The sequence below is a fragment of the Eptesicus fuscus genome, chromosome 4, assembly GCF_027574615.1.
Source record: "Eptesicus fuscus isolate TK198812 chromosome 4, DD_ASM_mEF_20220401, whole genome shotgun sequence".
Taxonomy (NCBI): domain Eukaryota; kingdom Metazoa; phylum Chordata; class Mammalia; order Chiroptera; family Vespertilionidae; genus Eptesicus; species Eptesicus fuscus.
The window spans coordinates 97012524-97037979 of record NC_072476.1 but is presented as its reverse complement, the minus strand read 5'-3'; the positions used below and the strand labels follow the sequence as shown (position 1 = coordinate 97037979).

The following is a 25456-nucleotide window of genomic DNA, read 5'->3' as shown; positions in this document are numbered from 1 at the left end:
CTGAGAGGTCAATTTAAAGAGATGTCATAAAGTGCATGCATAGTAACTAAATCTAAATTATATTGTATATCATCCAGGAACAGATCAATAGCTATTAAGTTTGCCTTCCAATTTCTGCTGAAGTGGTTACTGTGACCCACCTATAAATTCCACCTAAAAATGCTAATACAAATGCCTTCCTGAAGCCAGTGAGTTTTCCCACCATGATTTTAACTTTTGTGTGGTGACATTTTTTGTGTGGTGACATTTTGAGTTTAGAGAACTACTTGGTCAGGTATGGGGGGAAAAGCTTATAAAAAGATGAGGTCCAAGATGACCTTAGGCACCTTAGTCTCAGTGTTCATTCTACCACTCGTGGGCAAACTTCCCTCTATTTAATAAAAATGGCAACATTGGTTTCTATCTTCCTAAAGCCTAGAGTTCGGGCAATACCAAAGCTCCTTCCCCCATTACATTTCCTTCTTTGTTCAAGCCTTCGAGAGCACATGGACAGCTCTCTATATCACAGCAGTCATGACAAATCAGGGGGACAAACAAGCAGAAAAGAAAAGTGGGTGGAAATTGTACATTAATACCCTCCCAGGGACAATAAGTGGTATTAAATTTACCACTAGTTGGCCACAAGCCAACGAAAACCCTCCCTGTTGGGTCTAGTGGTTGAAGATTAACAGGCTGTAAAGCTTATTCTTCAAGGAATAGCATCCAACCTTCTTGATGTGTCCCCAAACAGTCCTACCTGGGATTAAGATGCAATTCCTCCCTGTGTTATTTATCAGGAGGCTTGTCTTCCTCATTGAAAAGCAAAGGCTCCTATTTCTTAGAAAAAAAAACATTGAGCAATGGAAAATTTCCCATTGATCCAAAGTGAGGGAATATGGGACACCTATGGTATTTTTAAGTTAAAGCACAGAAGCTACATGTGACCTGAATCAGCTGAAACCTGTATTAAATATATGCCAGGTATGTTCAGGTTCTCTAAATCATTGGTTCTTCAACCCCTTCCCATATCAGAACACCCAAGAGCAGGGGTCCTCAAACTTTTTAAACAGGGGGCCAGTTCACTGTCCCTCAGACCATTGGAGGGCTGGACTATAGTTTAAAAAAAAACTATGAACAAATTCCTATGCACTTATCTTATTTTGAAGTAAAAAAACAAAACGACAAAAACACCCGCATATGGCTCACGGGCCGTAGTTTGAAGACGTCTGCCCAAGAGCTTTGGAAACCTCTAATGCCTATTATGTACCCCAGACCAATTAAATCATAATCTCTGCAGGTATGATCCAGGCATCCATGTAGTTTTAAAACTCCCCATAATTTCACCATGCAGTCACGTCTAAGAATCCGTGCACTAACAGAGCACTTATAAATTTCTGCAGGTGCACAGCTCTGTGCTTTGAACAACTCAGCCTCCAGAGTCCATTTATTCTTTCCTTCCACAAACACATGATTATTCAGCAGCATCCCCCAAATAAAAACCAAGGATGAGACTTGTAAAATCAAACAACAAACAAAATTTCAACCAGGCCAATGTAAATAATGAGGTGGGAGGAAGTTGGACCACTCATAACCTGAGGAATATTTCTTCTCATCGTGCTGATTTTTTTTCATTTTTCTTTTTTTTTATTGATTAAAGTATTACATATGTCTCCTTTTTCCCCCATCAACCCCTGCCTGACCACTCCCACCCCCCTGGACAAACCCCCACCACCCCAGTGTCCATGTCCATTGGTTATGCTAATATGCATGCATACAAGTCCTTTGGTTGATTTCTTAACCCCTACCCCTACCCTACCCTGCATTCCCTCTGAGGTTTGACGGTCTGTTCGGTGTTTCTTTGTCTCTGGATCTATTTTTGTTCATCAGTTTATGTTGTTCATTATATTCCACAAATGAGTGAGATCATGAGATACTTATCTTTCTCCAACTGGCTTATTTCGCTTAGCATAATGCTCTCTAGGTCCATCCATGCTCTTGCAAATGGTAAAAGTTCCTTCTTTTGATAGCAGCATAGTATTCCATTATGTAGATATACCACATCTTTTTAATCTACTCATCTGCTGATGAGCACTTAAGCTGTTTCCAAATCTTAGCTATTATAAATTGTGCTGCTATGAACATAGGGGTGCAAATATCCTTTTTTATTGGTGTTTCTGGTTTCTTGGGATATATTCCTAGAAGTGGGGTTACTGGGTCAAATGGCAGTTCCATTTTTAACTTTTTGAGGAAATGCCATACTGCTTTCACAGTGACTGCACCAGTCTGCATTCCCACCAGCAGTGCACGAGGGTTCCTTTTTCTCCGTATCCTCACCAGCACTTGTCATTTGTTGATTTGCTGATGATAGCCATTCTAACAGGTGTGAGATGGTACCTCATTGTTGTTTTGATTTGCATCTCTCGGATGATTAGTGACTTTGAGCATGTTTTCATGTGTCTCTTAGCCTTCTGTATGTCCTCTTTCGAAAAGTGTCTATTTAGGTTCTTTGCCCATTTTTTGATTGGATTGTTTATCTTCCTTTTGTTAAGTTGTATGAGTTCCCTGTAAATGTTGGAGATTAAATCCTTATCAGAGATAACATTGGCAAATATGTTCTCCCATGCAGTGGGCTTTCTTGTTGTTTTATTGATTGTTTCTTTTGCTGTGCAGAAGCTTTTTATTTTTATGTAGTCCCATTTGTTTATTTTCTCTTTAGTTTCCATTGCCTTAGGAGCTGTATCAGTAAAGATATTGCTACGACATATGTCTGAGATTTTTCTGCCTATAAATTCATGCTGATTTTATAATAAACATATATTCTTGGGAACATCAGGCTTCATTCTCTCTTTTCAAGTAAAGAGGAGAATTTTGACAGCTCAACTTCAATATCCTCTGAAGATGATCATGGCCTGACAGTGGAAATCCACATGAGATTCAATAAGAATTTTGTCATATTAGCCTTCCCTTTCAATATGTGAACTCTATGTACAATAAACAAATTTGGGAGAAGATCTAATGTCTTATAATAAATTTGGTGATAATCTTTTAGATAAATTCATACAGATGTATTTTTTAAATAATTTATACAATTAGGAGAATCTAAGAATAATAAATCTTATCTTTGGGGAGAGAAATCAAGCTTAATTATAGCCTTAATAGTAGTAGTATTTTCTCTGCATAATTTATCATTTTTTTGTATTCTTTTGCTGGAACCTATTACCATTTGGATACTTCTGCTGAGATGAAGTAGTTTTAAAAAGACCTCAAAAACTCTATAAGTTATCACTTCCTAATTCTACCATATGCACTCAGACATATCAGAAAAGTACAATCTTTAAGTATCTTCTTGTTCATATCAGAGATGTACCAATTACTTTTAGTATAAGCCTGACCTAGGGACAGTATACTTCCAGTGGTTTTCTATTTTACACTTCATTTTAGTTCTACTCTGCACAGATCTGAGTAGTTTCCATTGATATTAACTCTCACTGCCTTTACCATTTAAAATTTTAGGAAAAAAGAGAAATCCTACATATAATCTATACTAATAATAGAGAAATATACAAATTATCCATTATAGCGTCACATCACAACTGGGTCATCAGGCTGCATCCCCACCCTCTGGTCAGGCAGCTGCAAGGCCCGGGGTAGGATAGGATACCATAGGAGAGGATAAGAAAGGAGAGGGAGAGGAAGGCAGGCCTACATGCAGACAGAACCAGAGGAGAAACAGAAATACAGAAAGGCAACAAGAAAAAGATGTAGGAATGGAAAAGGGAAGGAAACGCGGGGCTGCAGACAAGAGTGGGTTGTGACCTGGGCGGGGAGGGAGGGGGAGAAGCAGGTGAGCCCGGTGAGGGGTGGGGCAGGAGTCCCACCCAGGTGTGGGAGGAGGGCAGTGGCCCCCCGGCATGGGCCATTGGCAAGGAGGCGCCCACGGGTCTGGGACAGAGTGGTGGAAGGTCCAAGGCCTTCTGGGCAGAGGCACTCCTGCTTTGCGGTGGCAACAGCAGTGCCCAGGCTGCATGGGCCTCAGCCACCCTCGCTGAGCTGGGCGTCCCAGGCAGGGAATGGGAGCAGGACGGTGGCAGGGAGGCAGGGGAAGGAGGGGGGCAGCGAACACCTGGCTGGGGCTGAGCCCTGGGCTGGGGGTTAATGCCCGCCCCCCAAACGGAAACTTTAAGAAGGGAGGAGGGAAGAACTTTATAAAGGAGTCAATAGAGAGCAGAGTTAAAGAAGGAAAGAGGATGTGTGAGTGAACTATAGGAGCTATAATGAAAATCAAGTATAGTTGTGTACTTATATTTTAAAAGTAGGAGTCAGAAAAGGAAAAAGATAAATGGTAGTGAATAATTAGGCAGGGAGATAGATATTAAAACAGTGGAAGTAAGTAGAGAAGAATGTATGGGAAAGGTAGGATGAGAGAGAAAGAGGGAGGGAAGAAAAGTTTTAAAGGGAACCCAGTAGAGCTTAAAAGGAGAATGGGAAGAAGGAAGAAATGGGGGAGGGAACAAAGCAGGTCCAAGGGAGGAAGTGAAGAAAAAAATTAAGGTGGGAAGGAAGGAAAAGGGGAGGGAGGGTAAGGGTGAAGATAATGGAAAGAAGGAATGTGGGCAGGGAGGGAGGGCAGGAGAAAGATGGGAAGAAGGATGATGGAACAAAAGTAGGAAAAAAGGAGGAAAGAAACGTTTATAAATGATGAGTGAGTAGAAAAAAGTCTTACATAAAGGAGAGAGAAAAATTGTGTGAGAGGGAGAAGCCAATAAGGAAGTCAAATACAATTGTGTGTGAAGGGGATAAGATTTTAAAAAAACAAGTTAATAGGGGTGACCAGGCCGGCAGGGAGGACAGTTAGGGGTGACCAGGCTGGCAGGGAAGGGCAGTTAGGGGGATCAGGCAGGAATGCATAGTGGTTAGGGCAAGCAGGCAAGTGAGCAGTTAGGAGCCAGAGTCCCAGATTGCGAGAGAGTGCAGGTCGGGCTGAGGGACCCCCCCCCCCCCACTCCCCATGCATAAAGTTCATGCACCGGGCCTCTAGTTTTCTGTATTTTAGAATCCATCCATTCAATGCATATTTATTAAGCACATAGTTTGTGTCAGCTCAACTCTGATGTAAGAGCTGGAAACACATCAGGAATCAAAAGAAAGATGAGGTCCTTTGAGCCTCCAATCTAGCAGAGGGAGGCACAGAGAGAGAGAGATTGAATATAATTGGAACTCTTACAGCAAGCTTTAAAAAAGCCATTGAATATCCTTAAAATATTCCAGGGGGGGAAAAAAGTCCAATTAAATTATAATAGGTAAAGAAGGTGCTATAATAAGCCAGATGTATTGCATTTTAGTGGATGTTTCATTTGCAAACATTACAATTTAGACACCTCTGATCTTTTAAATTTCATCATCTATAGGAATGATCATCCAATTCTGATACTTAGTGCTTTTATATTTTTTTGAAGCCCAAGGCTAAATGTAAAGTTATGATTTAAACCATTAGTGCATCATGAGAGCCTAGGATGAGCAAAATAGCTTCTAAAATTACCCATCTCATAGTTTCAGCAATGGAATGGGAGAATCTCACCCAGTGTGAAGATAACTACCTTTAAGCCAATCTGTAAATCCTGGCTATAGAGGATCAAGAAAGAAGTGTTCTCCAGCCCATGTACCTGCAGGCTACTGGAGTAACTCCTGCCAGCTACTTCCTCCTTGACCCTTTGAAATGCAGATTACCTGGGCAGCTTATTCTGACATTGGCAAGCATCGGAAACTGTAGTCTTATCCCAGGGCTGCTATTTACTATTTCTCTGTAGGCTTTGGTAACTAAAATGAAAATGGAAAAATACCGAACTTGCCCACAATAAGGCATTCAGTCTAAAGAAAGATAATATACCTTAAACTGCTTTATAAACTATAGTGGGAAAATGCAATTTTTCCTAATGTAACAAATATTTTTGAAGGGCTTCTAATATCAACAAATATATGTGATTCTTCTACACAATCACTCATCTTGCAAGAAATAAAAACTCCAAGAGCTCAATCTAAAGACTTTACTCATTCCACTTATTAATTCAGCAGATACTTGTTGAATATCTATTAAGTATGATGCACTTTTGTAAGATGCTAGGAAAAGAGTTGAGCAAGACAATCAGGGTACCAGTCACCATGGAGTTTACATCCTAATAAGTAGGAAGATAAATACATGCTTTAATTAAGTTGGTAAGTGCTGTGATAGTTTAAATGAGCCCTACATCATCTGTTGATGGACCCAGGCAGTTGCTCATTAAGTAGACAGTACTTGAATCAAGCCTGAAAGGATTTTAAAGCAACCACATAAATTTACATGAAGGAAGAGAGGACAACTAGAGCAGGGGAGAGTTTAGATCATGCTCCTGGGAACAGTGAAAGTCCAGTTTTCTGGAGATAGGCCACACCAAAGGAGATACTAGCAGAAAAAGTTGAAAAATGTGTGTTGATTCCCCAAGAAGGCCAGCTTACATGGTTAGGCAAGAAGTCTGAATTCAGCAGGCAATGGGGAAAGCAATGTAAGATGCTGAGTAAAGGAGTGGGTTGATGACAGGTGTATTTTAAGACTGATCGAACCAGTCTTAAAGGATTAGAATGGAAAAGAGTGAAAGGTATGAAACCCATTGGGAGACTACTGCTATTATTAAATATCTTTCATAATGTCACTGTGACTTGTACAAATAATAATGAAGCACACTGCCAAGCCAGCATGCAAATATACGTCATTTGTCATGGGTATGCAAAAAAATAAATAAATAACCAAAGATATCTAGCCAGTCTCCCATCCCCATGTACCTTCCCCTATATAAATACCATGTTTTCCAAACTCGTGAATATGAAGATCTCTCTTTAACATTGTTTAGTATAGCTATTACATCCGAAGTAGGAGAAACCCAAGATTCTACCTCTATTCAGAGCAGACACTCACAGAATGAATCCAGCCCCAGCCAGGAACCTCACAAGCTAGAACATTTGTTCAGGAAGCAACTATCCATCAGCTACCCATTTCTTGTGGAGCAGGAATGACTCAGCCTCTTTCTCCCCACATACATTGGAAATTCTGTTAATTTACTTGAAACAGGAAGGTGAGGGCATAAGCAACAGTAATCTTTGAAGCCAGTCATTATTTCTTTGGTAGAGCAATGCCAGCCTGCAGCCAGGTTGACTGACAGACACATAATGTTTATGTGTATGAGAGAGAGAAAGAGAAAAGGAGAGACCCTTCGTATCAGTCAGTGTAAGAAGAGAGGAAAAAAGGAGTTTGACTTGAGCACTCCTCATTCTCAAAGGGCATTTGTGCATTGATTCCAACAAAATTGTCCTCGGGCATAGCCATGTGAAAAAATGTTTTTATGGTAAAATTTAGATTTTTGCCTCAAGCTAAAAATAGGTGTCAAAGGATTTAGCTCTCCACCTGAAAGAGTTTCCATAGACGCCTGGATAAAACTCAATGTGTTCTTGGCTCAACCACTGCATTATAGCCACAGAAGAACTGCAGCTCAGCGCTTACTGTGAACCTGTTCAATATCACATGCATTTGCACGGCAAGTCCTCTGTTTATTTTCCTGTCAGCTGGGAAGTCACTTCACTGCACCTGCTCATCTCCTGCCAAGTATTTATTTTTTTGTCCAGCTCTTTCTGTTTCTCATAGGGATTTTTTTGTTTGCCTTTTTTTGAAAAGGACTGAATAATTCATAGCGCATTCAAAACTAAGAATATATATTTATTATGTATATGTACGTGTGTGTATATATACATCTTTATATAAAGTGTGTAATGTATATAAAGGAGTATAAGGTATATACATATGTAAATTATTAATCATGCTATTAATTGATACAGTATTTTACAATATTTTTAATTTAGTGCTCTGAAACATTGTTCTGTTTTAAGGGTTCTGCTATTATTTACACAGAAAAGAAGTTGTCATTGAGATAAATAGATTTGAAAAATCAACATTTTATAAGCTTAAAATTTTGATCTGAATTACTTGATAAAATAGTTCAGGAAACAATAAATGCAGATACCTTGGTTTTGCTCCCACAATACTTAAGACACAGGGAGCAGTGGTATCAATGTATTAGACAAGCCTGGAAGGACAATGCCATGCGATCTGGCCTCATCAGGAACTATTCAGAGACCTGAAAGAGAAAGAGGTACAAAAAAAACACCCACAAAATAAATAGTTTATAAAAAGAAATATAGCAAGAGCCCATGAGAAGAGTCCAAGCAACCTATGAAAATAAATCAAAGGTATAAATCCTAGAATCTTATGAGAAAACACTGGAGAACACCATATATATTCCCAATCAAATAATAAATGAACCAATAAACTGAAGCCTGTGATTATAGAAATTGAAGCATTGAATTATAAATAATTTGGTTCAATGAAGAAAAAGTCACTGTAACTATAATTTTTGATATTTGTCAGCCTCTGTACCCATTGGCCCAATTAGCAGATTTCCAATTTTCTATAGAACAAACTTCTGGATTCTTATTAAAACCTAAATTCTTCCATAAAGTATCAAATAGAAACCTACTTAACTTCAAAATCATGTGAAGAAAAAACTATAAAAATAAAAAAATGGATTCTTTAGATGCCACTCCAGAAATAGATTTTTCAATGGCTACTCCAATTTCTAAAAGCCATAGACTCTACCATATAATTTACCATATAATGATGCCCAGAGTAACAATTATTTCCTCTCTTATTGTTTTTTAATTAATAAGTCTTAATTTATTTTCCCCCCGCAAGATTTTTCCTAAGTGAACCATAGAACATTAGAGCAAGCCAGAATTTGATAAAGCCAGAGTTAGATCATATCATGAATTTCACACATGCATTACCGTTTTTTAGTAGAACTAAGGCCTAAGTCATTCTCTCACCTCTAGGAGCATATTTAATCATACCCAGCACAAGCCACCAACTACTCAGCCATGAGTTTGTAAATGATGAGCTTTGCATTCTGAATGACTTTTAAGGCATGGGTGTGGTTTCCATGCCTTGCTATCTATTATACAGGTTTACTTTTTCAGGTTAATAACACTCATTTTAGAATTCAAGTGCATAGAAAGTTTAACTGCAAGCTTCAATAACTGTTAACTTTCCTTGTGCAGACCATCAAGGGGATGTGATTATAAGATGACCAGAAAACTTCATTTAATTAGGACCCAAAAGCACTCCACTCCATTGACCTTGCTTTCTCTATTGGTGTCCAAATGGAAAAGGTCCCATGCAGCTGCCTCCCATCCTGTTCCTCCTAGCCTTCTCTCTGTGCCTGCGGAGTGCACGGTGACAGTTTTATATTGGTTTTCTTGCTTCCACATGTGCTTTTTTCCCCCCTTAGAGCATATGTTTAATATTTAGGACAGGACAGGATGTTTAAAGTTATGAAGTTATCAGTTTGTTTTCCTTAGAAGGCACAGATGCCCCAACATGCAAAGTCCCAGAGCTCTTAATGTCCTCATAGAAGAAAGTGCCCACCATTGCATCTATGTTTACACAATTATTATTACCTAAATGGCCTAATGTTTTGATCCAGCACATTTTCACCATTTGCTGCCATTATGTTGACAGAAGACAACTGAATAATATACAAAGAAGAAATCAATGCTTTGATTAAAAGAAAAATGTGTCCAGATGACTTGAGGAAGTTGCTCCAATGAGCTTTCCACATATACTACTTTCATCTGTTCGGATGATCCCAAACTATGCCGTAATTGGTGATATGGGTATTCAGTGCCTCAGTTTGAGTGGAGCGCTAACTCTTAATGTTTTTGTCATCTTTGCTAATCTTTGATCTTACTAATTTAATAAGGGTATTTTAAAACCAAATGAGCAAATAAAACTACAAAAAAATTTTAAGGAAAACTCAAGACACCAGCCTGGAATATCATGTCAGAGTGTTCACATTTGCTGATAAAATAGAGCATTTTAAGTTCAGAATTAAATTTATGAAGGTAGACAAACTGGTCCACCTATGCAAGCAGGGTAGGGATCTCAATATGGTTTGGAGGAAACAAAGGGAAGAATGAAGAGGGCAGGATGGAGGGGATGAGGTTACCTCCCAATCTACTCATGAGCCCCTACCCCCACCCTGACCCATGTCACAAGATCAAGAGATAGCTTCCTAGCACTGTAACTTACTGAATAGGAAACACCCTAATATACAAAATACAGTAGTTCCTCCTTATCCACAGTTTCTATTTCCATGATTTCAGTTACCCACAATCAACCATGGTCCAAAAATATTAAATGGAAATTTTCAAAAATAAACAACCTATGTTTCAAATTGCATTCCACTCTGAGTAGCATGATTAAATCTCATGCAGTCCTGCTCCATCCCACCTGGGACGTGAATCATCCCTTTGTCCAGCGTCTTCTTGCTGTATATGTCCCCTACCCATTAGTCATTTAGTAGCCATCTCAGTTATCAGATTGCTTATCAGAAGGACAGTGAGCCACATTCACATAACTTTTATTACAGTATATTGTTATAGTTGTTTTCTTTTATTATTAGTTATTGTTGTTCATCTCTTACTGTGCCTAATTTATAAATTAAATCTCATCATAGGTATGTATAGGAAAAAACATAGCATAGTTAAGGTTTGGTATCCACTGGGGGTCTTGGAACATATCCCGCAGGGATAAAAGAAGTCAACTCTATCAATATAAATGATGAGCCAGCCTGGCCGGCATGGCTCAGTGGTTGAGCTCTGACATATGAATCAGGAGGTCACGGTTCGATTCCTGGTCAAGGCATATGCCTAGGTTGTGGGCTCGATCCCCAATGTGGGGTGTGCAGAAGGCAGCTGATCAATGACTCTCTCTCATCATTGATGTTTCTACCTTTCTCTCTCTCCCTTCCTCTCTGAAATCAATAAAAATATTTTTTAAGAAAAAATAAATGATGAACCAGAATCGACCATTCTGTTTGCTTTATAAGTTTCAAATTTGGTTAAAAGGGAACTAAAAGCACAAGTTGAACAGGAAATAATCCTGGATAGAATCATCTCCAATGTTTCAAATATATACTTCCTCCCCTACCAGTTCCCAACCTCCACTCCAACCATTTTTTTTTTAATGATCTTGGGACTAAGTGGGAGCTTTAAATACTAGTACGGGTTAATGCCACAAGTTATCAAGAGGAGCTAAGTTTTAGATTTATTTTTTTAATCTTGATCCAAATACTGTTAAGAGATATGTTAAAAAATATAAACATATATATATACCTTTCTAAAGAGAAATATGACCCAGAAATTATAGATTGGTTGAGAGATGGGCGAACTGGAAAGTTAATGAAAGGTCCTCATTCTACAGAGAAATAGCTATGCAGTTGGTGTGGCCGTTTTTCCCAGAAGTATTTCACTTTGTTTGAATTCTACTCTGCAACTGAATTGCCAAACGGTTATTAATTTCCCTTTAACATAAGGGCTTCCTAAAAAAGATTGTGATTTAAGTTTTGAAAAATGACATAGTCTAGAATGGGGAGACCATGTGAGCCAGCCATGTAAAGTCCCATCCCCCAAGAGCCAGGAGTCCATCAAAAAGTCAGTTTTTGTGCTTCTGAATAGTGGTCTTTTCACTGGAAATGCCCTACCCTGTAGGATGGCCCTGGGGTCTCTCAGGAGAGATTATGAACTTGGACTGTAGTAGGCTCAGGGGACTCCACATGCAAAATGTGTGCCAGGTCAGTGACAGGTACTCATCCACCTACCAGGATACAGAGATCCCTAGCAGGTAAATTAAGCAAAAATAAATTTTTAAATCCTCACTTGAGGCTATTTTTCCATTGATTTTTAGAGAAAGTGGAAGAGAGAGGCAAAGACAGAGAAATATTGATGTGGAGAAACACATTGATTGGTTGCCTCCTGCACACACCCTGATCAGGGCCTGGGGCCCGGGAGGAAGCCTGCAACCAAGGTGCATGCCCATGATTCTGGTGCATGACCAGAATCGAACCCATGACCCTTCGGTCCACAGGCTGATACTCTATCCACTGAACCAAACCAGCTAAGGCAATAAAGCAATTTTAATGTACTAAGTTCCTTTAGTTGTTACCTTTTCTATTTGACAATACAGTCTAGAGAGAATGAGATGTTTTCCTGAGATCATTTGGCCATTGGTTTTTCCAAGTATTTAAAAATGACAATAGAGATACTGCATGTATGAATCAATATTTATATAGAACTTAGAACAGTGTCTTGTACATAATAAATCCTTTATACATATTTTTACATTAAAAGAAATTATTGTAAATAATTTAAACAATGTTGGATTACATTTTCAAATAGCTAAGGAAATGCAAGGATTTGCTCTGCTTTAAGAACATTCTGATGAATTATTGATCTTTTACATGTTTATACGTTTAGTGCAATTTCTCTTCTTTCTCACTAGAAAGTTGAATTTGTGAAATAGACTGCCGCTCCCTGTGGGACCTGCTTTTGCTGTGAACTGAAAATTTATAAGTTTCTCTTTACCAGAATCTAAATTCAATACTATACTAGGGGTCGAGCTTTGAAAGATGCAAACGTTGGAATTTCGTAACTGTTCATGGGGAAATAAGGCAAAAGCATTATCTGACAATTGGAGATAGAAAATAATTAAGGCTGCCATATAAAGTGCAACTTGAAGGTTGAAAATATAGATTGCTGGTCTTTTCATGAAAATCTGTGTGTTTCTGCTCTTGTCAAGACAAGAGCTGGCTCACTGCCCCAGCTTTGCAAAGTGACTCTGGAGGACAGTGAATAAATATGACTGTTTCTCCCACACTGTGCAGGAAAAGCCAGCTCTGATCACTACAAGTGATGTGTGAATCAGTTGGGGGGTAGGGGGTGGGTGTCGACAGGACGGGAAGAGTTCCTGTTCCATCTTTGGTGATTAAACTTTAACAGAATAAGTCTTAAAATTCTAGGCAATGTAAAAGAGTTATTCTTTTTTATTTATTGTGCATTTCATGTTTTTTGTTTTGGGGTTTTTTTTGTTGTTGTTTTTTAACTTTACTTTCATTGTTGGATCTATTACAGATGTCCCTATCCTCCCCCCTTTACCCATTCATGTTTTATTATGATTAGGAGTGAGCAGTGATGCGAGTAATCTATAATAGCAAGTATCATGAAAACAAAAGCACCGAGAATCTGGCTATTGGGCCCTTCAGATGATGGGTGCTACAAGAGATTGTTTTTGTGTGTGCAGGTGTCTTTTTAAATATCTTCTGAGTAAATTAATCTTACTAAGTTAAGTGTATGTACAGCCTTCAGCCTAAATTCAGTGGAGGGGAAGAGGAAAAAAAGACCTAAAAATAAAATGTTGATGAAGCACAGAGGCGTTCCAACTTCTTCTTCAATCTGAAACATCTGGTTCTTCCAAGTAGTTCTATAAAATATTACCAACCAGAACCAAAAAGAAACTGAAAAGGATTTGTTACAGGTCCAAGCAAAGGGCATCCCCTTTGGTGCAGTAGTTGAACGCTTTCTGGGTGGCTGAATCCAGGTGAAGCCCTGGACTGACTCAGACATGAATGAGAGAGCACCTGGCCTCAAGGTGCTCTCAGTCTAGTGGGTGGAGAGACACTGTGGGAAAAGGGCTATGGTGCAGACATATTTGAATTCAATGGAAACACTAAAAGTAGCTAAGTAATTCAGCCTGGGTGCATCTGGCAAGGCTTGACAGGGAAGCTCATGTCCTACCTGGGACTTGAGAAGTGACTGAGAATCCACCAGTTAGTCTGGAGGAATAGACCGTCTGGGCCTGGGGAACAACATGAGCAGAGGCTCAGATTTGTGAATTTTGGGGACTAGACCAGAGGCTAACAGAGAAGTGTTAAGGAGGAAGCCCTTGGGGAACCCCAGTGGATAAGTGGTAAACCACAAAGAGTGTGAGCAAACAACACCTGAGAAGGAGAAAAGAAAAACAGAACAGAGAATGGTGGTGCAAGAGCCACGGGAGACATTTCAGGGAGAGAGCAGCTCACGTTGTCATAGAAAAACATACTTATTAAAACTATGAGAAAGGGCTTTCACAATGACAGTATTCTTTTACCAATAAATGCAACGGCCATATTTTGCTCACCCGGTGTTAGTACGTTATGCGCTAACTATGGATCTTTATTTTTATTCCACCCCTCTTCTTCTCCCCAAACCCTCCCACTGACATGAAAAACATTGCAAAGGTTTTTGGAGATAACAGTAAGGAATTTATAAAGATGGCACTATGCCAGGGAACCCAGAATAACATGCCCCTAAAACCATAGCCCGAGAGCAGGAGGGTGCAGAATTTCTTCCCTACAAAGTCCTCAGTAGAGGTTGTATCATTTTTCTTCGATGCCTCTGCCAGCAATGTCACTTTTTCCATGGAGTCCACCTAACTACACTGTGAAGTGGGTGGAATTCTGTCCACTTTACAAAAGGGGAACCTGTGGCTCATGGATTTCATTGACCTGCCTCAGAGGATGCCAGTTGCACATAGTAGAGCAGAAGAGAAAGGAATTCAGCTTCATCTGTTCCATGTTCTTTCCACCTGAACAGCATTTCCTGAACTTCAGACACTTACAAATGCTGTTATGATTGTTGTCATATCTACTCATCCCCTACACTATTATTCGCTCAATATTTTTAAAAGTAAACATTAACTTAATGTTTACTTTGAAAAACCAAATATTCCAACATTACCTTACTTGGAAAACCAGTATCACTTACCATAAATAGAGGATGATTGTTAAAATAAAAACAAATTCTATTGAAAAATAAAAACCCAAAGTAGTAAGAATGTTATTAAATGCTAGCTATATGCTGCTATCTGTCAATGACCTTGAATCTGAAGCCTGCTTTTTTTAAAAAAAAAAAAAAGGAAGGTTAATAAATGTTGAAAGGGATTCTAAAAGCATGCGCTACCCTTGCCTTTTGAGAAGGTTAGCATCTAACAGCATGGTACTCTCTCTCAGAGATTAAACATCCTGCTTTTCATTGGAAAAATAAATAAGATACAATCATCTCCCTTTGGCATGTTACGTTAAGAAAAAGGATGGTACCAAGAAGTTATCCTTTCAAGGCTGAGGAAAGCCATAAGGAGGCTGATGAATTATAATAATCCATGGCTCATAGTTTCTCAGGCCACCTAATACTTTATCAAGCATAAATTTCCTAAAAGATTATTTCTAGATATTTGTGTTGCAGAGTCCAAAGATGCCATTCTGTACATTTCATTGGTTATATTTATGACTTTTAGAACAATGTGGCTTAATAGTTTCCTTAGCAATAACTAATTTCCTTCTATAGGAGCTAAAGGGTAAAATGGAATCCCTGCTCTCAGTTCAGTTCAGAGTCAGAAACTGGATAACATGGTGGCCAGGCATAGATACGGAGCCAGGCATTGGACTGGACCATATACCCTGATATTAGAGGAGCCTCCTCCTCCTCCTCAAGATATCAGGGATCAATCACCATAGCTCTGCCCTCATGGGACTAGTCCAGGTGACTGACAAAGCAGGTGTTTTGTTCTTGGACAGAGTCTTAGTCATAATCTGATCCTGGGGTGATGTTACCAACAAGAACCCTGTAATCTTGAAGGTAAATCCTCCAGTGAAAAATGCAAGATAATCTAGTCTATATACTGTAGATTTCCACTTTAGAGCAACCAATTCCTGAAATAAGTCCTAGGTGTGTATATAAAGTGAACCACATTAAGAAAAAATATTTTGAAATAAAACAAGAAGAAAAAAGATCCTTCAGATGGTATTTTTCTTCACTCGCTGAGTTTTATAGATGTATTTTTTTAAAGCTTGAGTTTAAGCTAAGAAAAGAAACCTTGCTTTTTATGGCAAGAGTTCTTGAGTAGAAAGACCACTTATAATGGAAAGCATCTTGCACCAAAGTTTTGGTAATCAGAGTGGGAACACGCAGAGTAGCTTTGTAAATTTTGACTTTGAAAGGCCAGTGTAATGTAAATATGACTTCCTAGAGTGTAAACAGCAGCGGTTTGAAAATAAAAACTTGTACAAAACAGGCAGCTATCTAGTTAGAAGAAAATGTGTCTAATAAGCATGTGTGTATGAGATGCCTTGAATATTTTCTACTCTACTGTAATTACTAAAGATGTAAAATTTCCAGGACTCCGAAACCATGAGAAAAAGAGTTTATAGGGTTTTTTTTCCTCCCAGAAAAAAAACAGCTATGCTTTTCGGTATTCTTTACATATTTAAAGTAACTTAAGAACACAAACCATAGTGTTCTCATGTAAATTACATACTTGGAAATGTTTTCAATTATTAATGGAGCCACAAGCTCTTAAAATTTAAAGAATCAACGATCTCTTAGACAACGGTTGAGAATATCAATATAAAAAGTATAATTATATTTATTGGATTTAGGATCTCTATTGTGTTATAGATTATATTCTTTTCGAGAAAATCCAAAAGCTCAACAAAAATATGATTTAATTACCATGTTTTTCACTCACTACCGGGAGCTTCTGTATCCATTGTCTTCAGCTGACGCTTATGAAAACTGACTTTTTTCCCAGACATGTACAAACTTTTCTATCCTTTACCATCCTGGATTTTGTGTGATTTGGGTGCATTCTCAATATGGAGTCATTTTTCTCTCTCCCTAAAGGATTGGAGAGGTCAGAGTCTAGGTTGAGGATGTACTTTAATGGGACTGTGGTGGATGCAGAAAGGAGGTGGGCTAGAAACTTGCTTTATAATCCAGTCAAGTGCAAAAACTCCTCCCTTCCTAGACCCCTTCTGGGCACTCACGCTGCAGTAACAATGTGTGTTAAATGATCCAATGAAGGAAGGAATCATTACTTTCTTTTCTGCCTATAAATCTGTATTCTAAGAATCTGCAGCAGCCCAGGGATTTTAACACCCAGTCTCTATCCCTGTGTATTCCTTGCAGTCCATCTGTATATTTTTCTACAAATATCAGTGCTATGTGGTTGGGTGTTTTTTTGTTGCAGTTCTATTTCAATCTTTTGAATATATCCACCTTCTCAATATCATTAAGAGACACAGTTAGACACAAAATTATGTCCTATTGAAAAAGTGTGTGATCATTTCCTCTTTAAATTCTCCCATTCTGTTTTCATGATACTTGCATGTTTATCTCTATCTTTCTTTGAGTCGTACACATTCATAACTGGCAACTTCTTTTCTAATCCTTATATTTGTAATTAACCAGACCTGTCCTTTATTTGCAAATTTTTCCTCTAATAGCTTTGTCTATCTTTCTGTCCATCCTTCCATGTGCTCATCCATCCTATCACAAAATAATCTGTAGAGCCTACCTTTAAAAGATTACATTATCAATTCATGTACTTATTCTTGAAAAAAAAAATGTTTGCTCAAAGAATGTCTGCAGGGAAAACAGTGGTCTTGGTAGATAAAAAGGCCTCTTGCCTTTTACATTTTGGAAATATTTTATATGTTCTGAAGATATAGTCCTCTCCTGAGAGTTTGGGTATTCCTTTTCCTGACATTCCAAGGGGCATCTTAGCTTCACATAAATGATTGAGAGCCTTTTGTGTACACTTCCTTGCAATGTTTCTTGCCAAGAATGCTTTGTGGGTGATATCTGCTCCTGTGGTGATGTGGATGCCACAGAAGCAGCAGGCAAAGAAGGCTGTTAAACAGACTACTATGTGCCATTTCATTATGAGCAACATGTCCAGTTACCAAGAGGACTTCTGAGATTTTTAGGACACTTGATGCAGCCATCAGTGAATTTAATGTTTGATAGAAGCTTTTGGAAATGTATATTTCACTTAGCACATATTGCAAGTTCTGTTATTTTCCCTGCTCAAAATAATGTCTGGCAGTATGGAGACCTTCCATATACTATCCTTCCTTCACCATTTGCCTAGGGGAGAAGGTATAGAAAGATATAATATAATGGCTAAGTTTTACATAAATGTATACAATGTGTTAAAATTAGCAATAATATCCTCTCAGAATTATTGTCAAATTGTGTTTTAGCCCAAAAAATATCACCTTAGTGATACAGGCAGATTTTGCCCTCAAGACATCAGATAGATGGGGGGGATGAGGACAAATATGTGATACCTTAATCAATAAAGAAATTTTAAAAAAAGACATCAGATAGGTAGAAATTCGCTTTGGAATGGGTATTCAGATATGAAAATAAGTTCATACCTACAAAATATTCCAAATTCATATTCTAAATCCTTATTCTTTCTCTCTGCTTTGTTTATATTACAATGTCATTAATGTTTTCGGGAAGTTGAGGTATCCCTTTCCCCACTGAGTGCTGGGGTTGGTGTCCTTATGATATCTTGAGAAAAAATACATATTCCTTTTCTTATGAATGATTTAAAATGCACCTGGGATATAAAAGTACATGCCAAGCTAGAAATTGTAATATTTTTAAACATGTAAGTATTTTCATTTAAATCAAGACATTTATGTGCACCTACTATGCACCATAAGCCATATCAGATACCACCAGGCACACATAATAAAACAATTTAATTCTGGTCTCAAAGGAGTTTTTAATGTAATAGAAGGCAGTAATGCTGTGCAACAACTCAAAATTTTAGCTCACACATCTGTGGCTTCATCTGGGCATTGGTTGCGCCCAGCAGAGCTTAGTTGAGCTTGACTCTCAGCAGCAGGTTGGGGGCAGTTCTGTCTGCTCCATTGGCTTCTCCTCATCCTAAGATCAGTGGGATAGCCAGGCGTGCCCACCCACACCAATGGCTCTGGGCACATCACTTTCCCTGCAATTCACTGGCCAAAGCACGTCATGTAGCCAAGCCCAGCATCACTGAACTAGAGAGATATGCTCTGCCTGAGAGGAACTATAAAATCTCACCAAGAGGGATGTGGGATATAGAAGGGATGCAAAACTGAGAAAAATAATACAATCCAAGCACATTAGGGAAAGATACATTCACAGATACCTATATAATGAGGACTCATAGGGAAAGGAATTGATTATGTCCTAAAGATACCAGGAAAGTGTTCTTAGAGGGGAAGGCATTTGTGCTCAGTCTCAAAGAGTATTTGTATTTCAAGGGGCAGGCAGCGAGGTAGAGAAGACAATAATTCAAAGATGCTCCCTGAGCAAAGTTGTGGACATGTGAAGGGCATTTCCAATGTTAGGTTATAAAGCAGTAAACTAAAAGAAGAAAATTATTGCAGTACAAAAAGTATATGCATATGAAAACTATAAACAGACACTCAGTGGAGATATGGGTGTCAGAATTTTGTGTGTTGTATGTTATTACTGAGAGTTATTTGAAAAAATGAGTGTTTGAAAAGTCCCAAGGTATGAAATGTGGAAAGGCACACAACTATAGAGTTTTTAAGTCTTTAGAGCTATAATTGGAGCTGGAAATGACTTTGAAATCATCTAGCTCAACTCACTATTTCAGATGAAGAAATTTCTATTTTGGAGAAAAAAACTACTCTATCTACCTTTCAATCTTTTAAAGGTAGGCTCTCTGTGTGTGTGTGTGTGTGTGTACGCGCAAAATATATAAAATATATAAACATAATTAGAGAAAATAAATGTCTTCCTAGATGAATATATCCATTATAATGCAAAATATATAATATAGAAATATTTGTAGAGAATAAATTCTTTCTCATACATATATTGAGATAGGGGGATATGAAGTGAGCAGACTCATTATAGTAGTATTCTGAAGAACATAACTCCTCATAAACTTAACACCACTGTGTCCTCCTCATCAAGTGATCTGTTTGGTTCCAAGGACCAAATTTAACTCACATTATTTAAATGCAAATGGAATGGGTTATTAATACGAAGAAAAAATAAATATGGCCATGTATACCCAAGGCTTAGAAGTACCAACCTGAAATCTAACGAAGGAAAGGGGTGCTCCCCAGACCTGGGTCCCCTCGTTTGGGGTTCAGTTATCAAAAGATGGGGGGGGGGGCAGATGCTAGGGGGCAGGTAAGGACAAAGATAGCAACATTTTTTTACACCCACTGGCCCAACTTCCTTTCTGAAACTCATGCTCCTCATTTGTAAATGAAGCATATTTTCTGCCTAACCGAAATATAATTAGGAAACTAAATCAGTTTGTGTTCATGATATATGGAGTGTCCCTCCAGCATAGAAATAATGAAACTTTGAAGTTGTGCCCTTTAGATACTCACCATTAATTGTAGATCAGAGGTCAGCGAACTATGGCCCTCAGGCCAAACCCAGCTGGTTTGTTCTTAAAAAACAAAGTTTATTGCCGCTACCACGCCTATTCCTTTACATATTGTTTATAGCAGCTTTTTGCACAACACTGAGGTTGAGTAATTGCCACGGAGACTGGGCCCATATGGCCTGCAGTGCCTCCAATATTTCAGATCTGGCCCCTTAGGGAAAAGTTTGCCCATCCCTGGTGCAGAAGATGAGCTCCTCTCTGAAACTGAACCTTGCATGAGCTTCTGCTTCCGGTGATGGATTCAGCAGGGTCTGCCCTGGATGGGTATCCGTGGAATGAGAGGGTCACCCACAGTTGCCTCCTTCTGGGGCTCCGCTGGGGCCGTCACTAACCCTTTGCTCTCTGTCCTTTGCCAGACTCCGACCTGAGCATGCGCACCCTGAGCACGCCCAGCCCAGCCCTGATATGTCCACCGAACCTGCCGGGATTTCAGAATGGAAGGGGCTCATCCACCTCCTCGTCCTCCATCACGGGGGAGACGGTGGCCATGGTCCACTCCCCGCCCCCGACCCGCCTCACCCACCCGCTCATCCGGCTGGCCTCCAGGCCCCAGAAGGAGCAGGCCAGCATCGAGCGGCTCCCGGACCACTCCATGGTCCACATCTTCTCCTTCCTGCCCACCAACCAGCTGTGCCGCTGCGCCCGCGTGTGCCGCCGCTGGTACAACCTGGCCTGGGACCCGCGGCTCTGGAGGACTATCCGCCTGACGGGCGAGACCATCAACGTGGACCGCGCCCTCAAGGTGCTGACCCGCAGGCTGTGCCAGGACACACCCAACGTCTGTCTCATGCTGGAAACCGTGACTGTCAGTGGCTGCCGGCGGCTCACGGACAGAGGGCTCTACACCATCGCCCAGTGCTGCCCGGAGCTCAGGCGCCTGGAAGTCTCAGGCTGTTACAACATCTCCAACGAGGCCGTGTTCGACGTGGTGTCCCTCTGCCCGAACCTGGAGCACCTGGATGTGTCAGGTAAAGGGCAGCTGACCTCCCACCAGAGGGACTTCCCAAGGCACCATCTGAAAGCAGTAGACCACGTTGCCACCTTGGGAGGGGCCACTTCTTGGTGACCATTAAAGACGGAGAGTAGGAGGGAAGGAGCTGACTTCCATAGAAGCTGTCTCTATGTAATCATGATGCTGGAGGCCAGGGGTATCTCTTCCATCAATAATGTCCACTTCTTAGGAGAACTAGAGGCATCTTTGGTCTGGCTCTTCCAAGTTAGCAAGACTTTTCAATGTCTGTTCTCCCCCATAACTCCCAGTTATTTCAGAGCAACCTTAGATCATGGGAACCAAGTATCCAATCACAGGCAGGTCCTTATGTCCCTGGGTTATTGTTCTATAGAGCCTGAGAGCTGTGCTGTGGGCCGTGCTCATGATTGCCAATTTGCAGACACTGGAGAAAACCCATCCTGGCCAAGTGTCTCCTTATATTTCACCCCAAGTCTCCTCACCTGTGGGTTGATTTTGTATCTTCCGTAAGCAAAATCCTCAAACACATAGTGCAAAAGTAAGGCCTATTGAGTTGGGGCCTTTAGTTCTTTTAAAACCTGAGGGAAATCCCAGCATGGCTGCTTTGCTCAAAAACCTCTTTCAGGCAGGAAGAATCAAAACCCAGACTCACCCTTTGGCGCCAGATGTGGATCCGGCCAGACTAACAGCTTCTCTTTATCTCATCTGTTGCCCAGTGAAAAGATGAACATTCGAGAAGCTAAAGTGTGTAAGATGCATCAGGGAGTTAAAGAAATGAACAGCAGGAGCCACAACCTCAGGGATAGTTGGGGAGGGGTCAAGAAGTAAAAACCACTGGGACTGGCAAATAAACAGAATTTGGGATTTACAAGCATCTGAGGTAAATGATACCCTGAAAAAAAAAAAAAAAACACAGAAAAAAACAAAAAAAAAACCCTGAGGTAAAAGCCAGTTCTCTCCGTTTGCTCTCTCTTTCAAAAGCCGACATCTGAAAATATTTCAGATGACAGTCAATTACTTTTTGCAGATTCTTTCCCTTGCTGGCAAGCAACTGTTTGCTCCCCGCTTCAGCTGGCGTCGTTACAAAACCATAGTAACCGTATGTTCAGTCCTGAGCAGCCATCGACATAATGAAGCAGGAAACCGAGAGGTTTTCTTACATTTTTTTTCCTCCAAGGAGTTCTGGAAAGAGAAAGCATTGTGATGTGGTGGAAACTAATTTCAAAACCTTGTGATTTGGGACAATTCTCAGCTTCCTCTAGATGTCTTTCATCTTCAGTTAAAAAAAAAAAAAAAAAGACAAAGGGATTGGATTCTAACATTCTAAGATTCTGGGCATTGTGGACCTCTTTTATAAACACCTCATTTTCTTTTCCTTCCTCCAATTAGAAAATGATTTCTTTTTGGAACCCCCATCTTCATTGAAGGGACTCCCCATACACCTCTGATACAGGCTGCAGGCAATTGTGCCCTCTCTTTTGGAGTCCTATTGAAATTCAATGCAAAAACTACTTTGGCTTGTTAAGAATGGAAATACCTGGGCTTCTAGCCTGAGTGAGTGGGTCCTGCTTTTAGCCCCTTTGACTAACTGGTATGTAAGTCTTAATGCCCTTCCTCTATAGTAATCTGACTTTTTGGAAGTCCATATGTATTTGTATAGGGTCTCATATGTCTCCCAAAGCCCTCCTGTGATATGTGTACATCAAGCATGTCAAACTCAAAGGCTAACACGGGCCAAATAAACAAGGTTTAAGTTTATGTGGGCCGCAAAAAAAAAAAAAAAAAAAAAGCTTCAATATTCATAGAAACATGGGTGTATTTCGAAAAGTATAGTATAAAAAACAAAAAGAATAAGAATAATGATAACATTAATGTTTTCTTCCTGACACTTGGCTTCTCTTCCTCTGCTACTGTCTTTCCTACTTCAGGGGAAATCTTGTTCGCAGTGATTACTTTCCAAACTGACCCAAGGTGAATGTCCGTAATTCTGGATCTGGCAGGAGACTTATTTCCTTTCATAATTGTAAATAACTGCTCACACCATGATATTGTCTGGGCCACAAAAATATTCATTGTGGGCCGCATGTGGCCTGCAGGCCACGAGTTTGACATGCTTGGTGTACATAGAGCCCATAACAAGGGGAATCTGTAACTCGACAAAATACAGAATTTCAGATATTGGCCGGGAAGGGTAGAGAAGGGCTTTTCAGGTAGATGGACTTGAAAGATCTAACAAGCCATAAGGATGAATCTGTTATCACAGAGGTGCCCTCCATTTCTGAGAGAATCTGGGAATTGCTACATTGATACCGGGAGCAGCCGGAGGGCTGCCAGAGGTGATCTCATCTATGTCTTGTTCTCCTTGGTTCTTACAGCTGGCCTCTGACAGTGGCCACCTTCTCAAAGGCAATAAGCTTGACTGTGGAAGACTCATTGCTGGTCTAGATCTTAATCCCCCCCTGAGGACATGAGAGACTTCCTCTCCCATCCCCAGCAATGCAGAAAATGCCCACATTGAAAGTTATCTTTTCGAGTCATTGAAAGTAACTATAACTAGCTGTAGTGTTTTCTTAATTATCACATATCACCTTTTATAAATGTTTAGTCAGGGTTCTCCAGAGAAACAGAACCAACAGTGGATCAGGAGTCGAGAAACTTTGCCCTAGTCTGGCTGTACAAGTAACACTCTCACTGAGCCTGAGATGTCCCCTCTTTAAAAAACGAAGGTTATATAGGATGATTTCTAAGGTTCTCGCTATGTCTTTAATGTATGACTGCATGAAATAGCCATAGATGTCACCTACAGAGCCATGGACCAGTTTCTTTTCAACCCAAACTTAGCAGATCTGTAAAAATTAAGGCTAACATTAAAATTAAAAATTATTGATCTAAAGTAGTATAAGCATATCACAATAGTTTATTTACCAAAACTGAGCTAAACTGGTATTTCATTAAATTTGGAACTATTTTTCAAAAACAATGCCTAAATTTCCTTGGACCAAATACAGCATCTTTCCTGGATTTCGCTAGATATTTTAACTATATATGGAACAAAGTTTGTCATGTACTCTTGAAAAACAAAGTACCTTCCCAGATGTCAGAGATGGGCAGCCACTACAGTGGATACATAAATTCAGTATAAGCAGGAGTACAGTCAACCTAGAAAAAGAAACTCAAAACAAAGGAAGATTTCAAAGCCCAAGTTCAGGGGTACCACCACGGAGCCCACTGGAGCAGCATGGGCCGCCTCTGGCGAGTCGCATCTTTGTTCGCCAGTGTTGCATTGTATGCTTTACTCCTTCCTGAAATTCTTTGACTTGGTAGCACGTGGCTTTTGAGCCATGTTATTCCCAGGGCCTGAATTTTACACGCATTTCCTGGGCAGCCTGCCAAAAAGTGGGAGGAAAGTCCCAGCTAGTACTCTAGTGCAGCTGCTTGGAAGCCTTGGATGTAAGTGAGAAACACAGAGGTGCCCGAGGTGAGGCACCTGGCTTAAGACATGCCAGAGGGATTCGGGTAGAGCAGAGAGAAAGTGAGCAGGCTATGTAGTGTAATAAACTATATCTACATATGCATTTATTTATATACTATATAGACTATGCATACCAATTATTTATACTTACACACTAAAAATATACTGTACTCATTTACATGGCAATGCATAGTGAACTTAATTACACAATGAAATAAGTGTTTCATATATTATATAATAATAGACAAATATGCAAATTGACCGCACCTTCGCTACACCTAAGCCACGCCCACCAGCCAAGCCACGCCCACCAACCAATCAGGACGAGTATGCAAATTGCCCCAACAAAGATGGCGGCTAATTTGCATATCAAGACAGTGTCGAAAGAAGCCAAGAGCTGCAAAGGGGAGTAAAGCTTCGAAGAAGCAAGCAAGCCAGGGGGGCGGGGGGAGGAGAAGGGAGGAGCGAAGTCAGGGCCGTAGGCGAAGGGAAACGAAGGTGGGCTGGAGGAGAAGGCGGGGCCGGCGGCAAGGGCGGAGCGGAGGCGGGGCCGGGGCCGAAGGGAAACGCGGGCAGGCTGGAGGAGAAGGCGAGGCAGGCGGCAAGGGCGGGGCGGAGGCGGGGCCGGGGGTGAAGGGAAACGCGGGCGGGCTGGAGGAGAAGGCGAGGCGGGGGACAAGGGCGGGGCGGAGGCGGGGCCGGGGCCGAAGGGAAACGCGGGCGGGCTGGAGGAGAAGGCGAGGCGGGCGGCAAGGGCGGGGCGGAGGCGGGGCCGGGGCCGAAGGGAAACGAAGGCGGGCTGGAGGAGAAGGCG

At 40.4% G+C, this 25456-nt stretch overlaps 1 protein-coding gene across 1 annotated transcript in view; it reads left to right on the top strand.

The window, feature by feature from the left end:
• Nucleotides 1-25456, top strand: part of FBXL7 (F-box and leucine rich repeat protein 7) — a 319066-nt gene that overhangs the window by 290343 nt on the left and 3267 nt on the right. The window contains exon 3 of the mRNA XM_008151665.3: nucleotides 20557-21168. Within this exon, the coding sequence (XP_008149887.1) occupies nucleotides 20557-21168 (612 nt within the window). The remainder of the gene's footprint in view (nucleotides 1-20556; nucleotides 21169-25456) is intronic.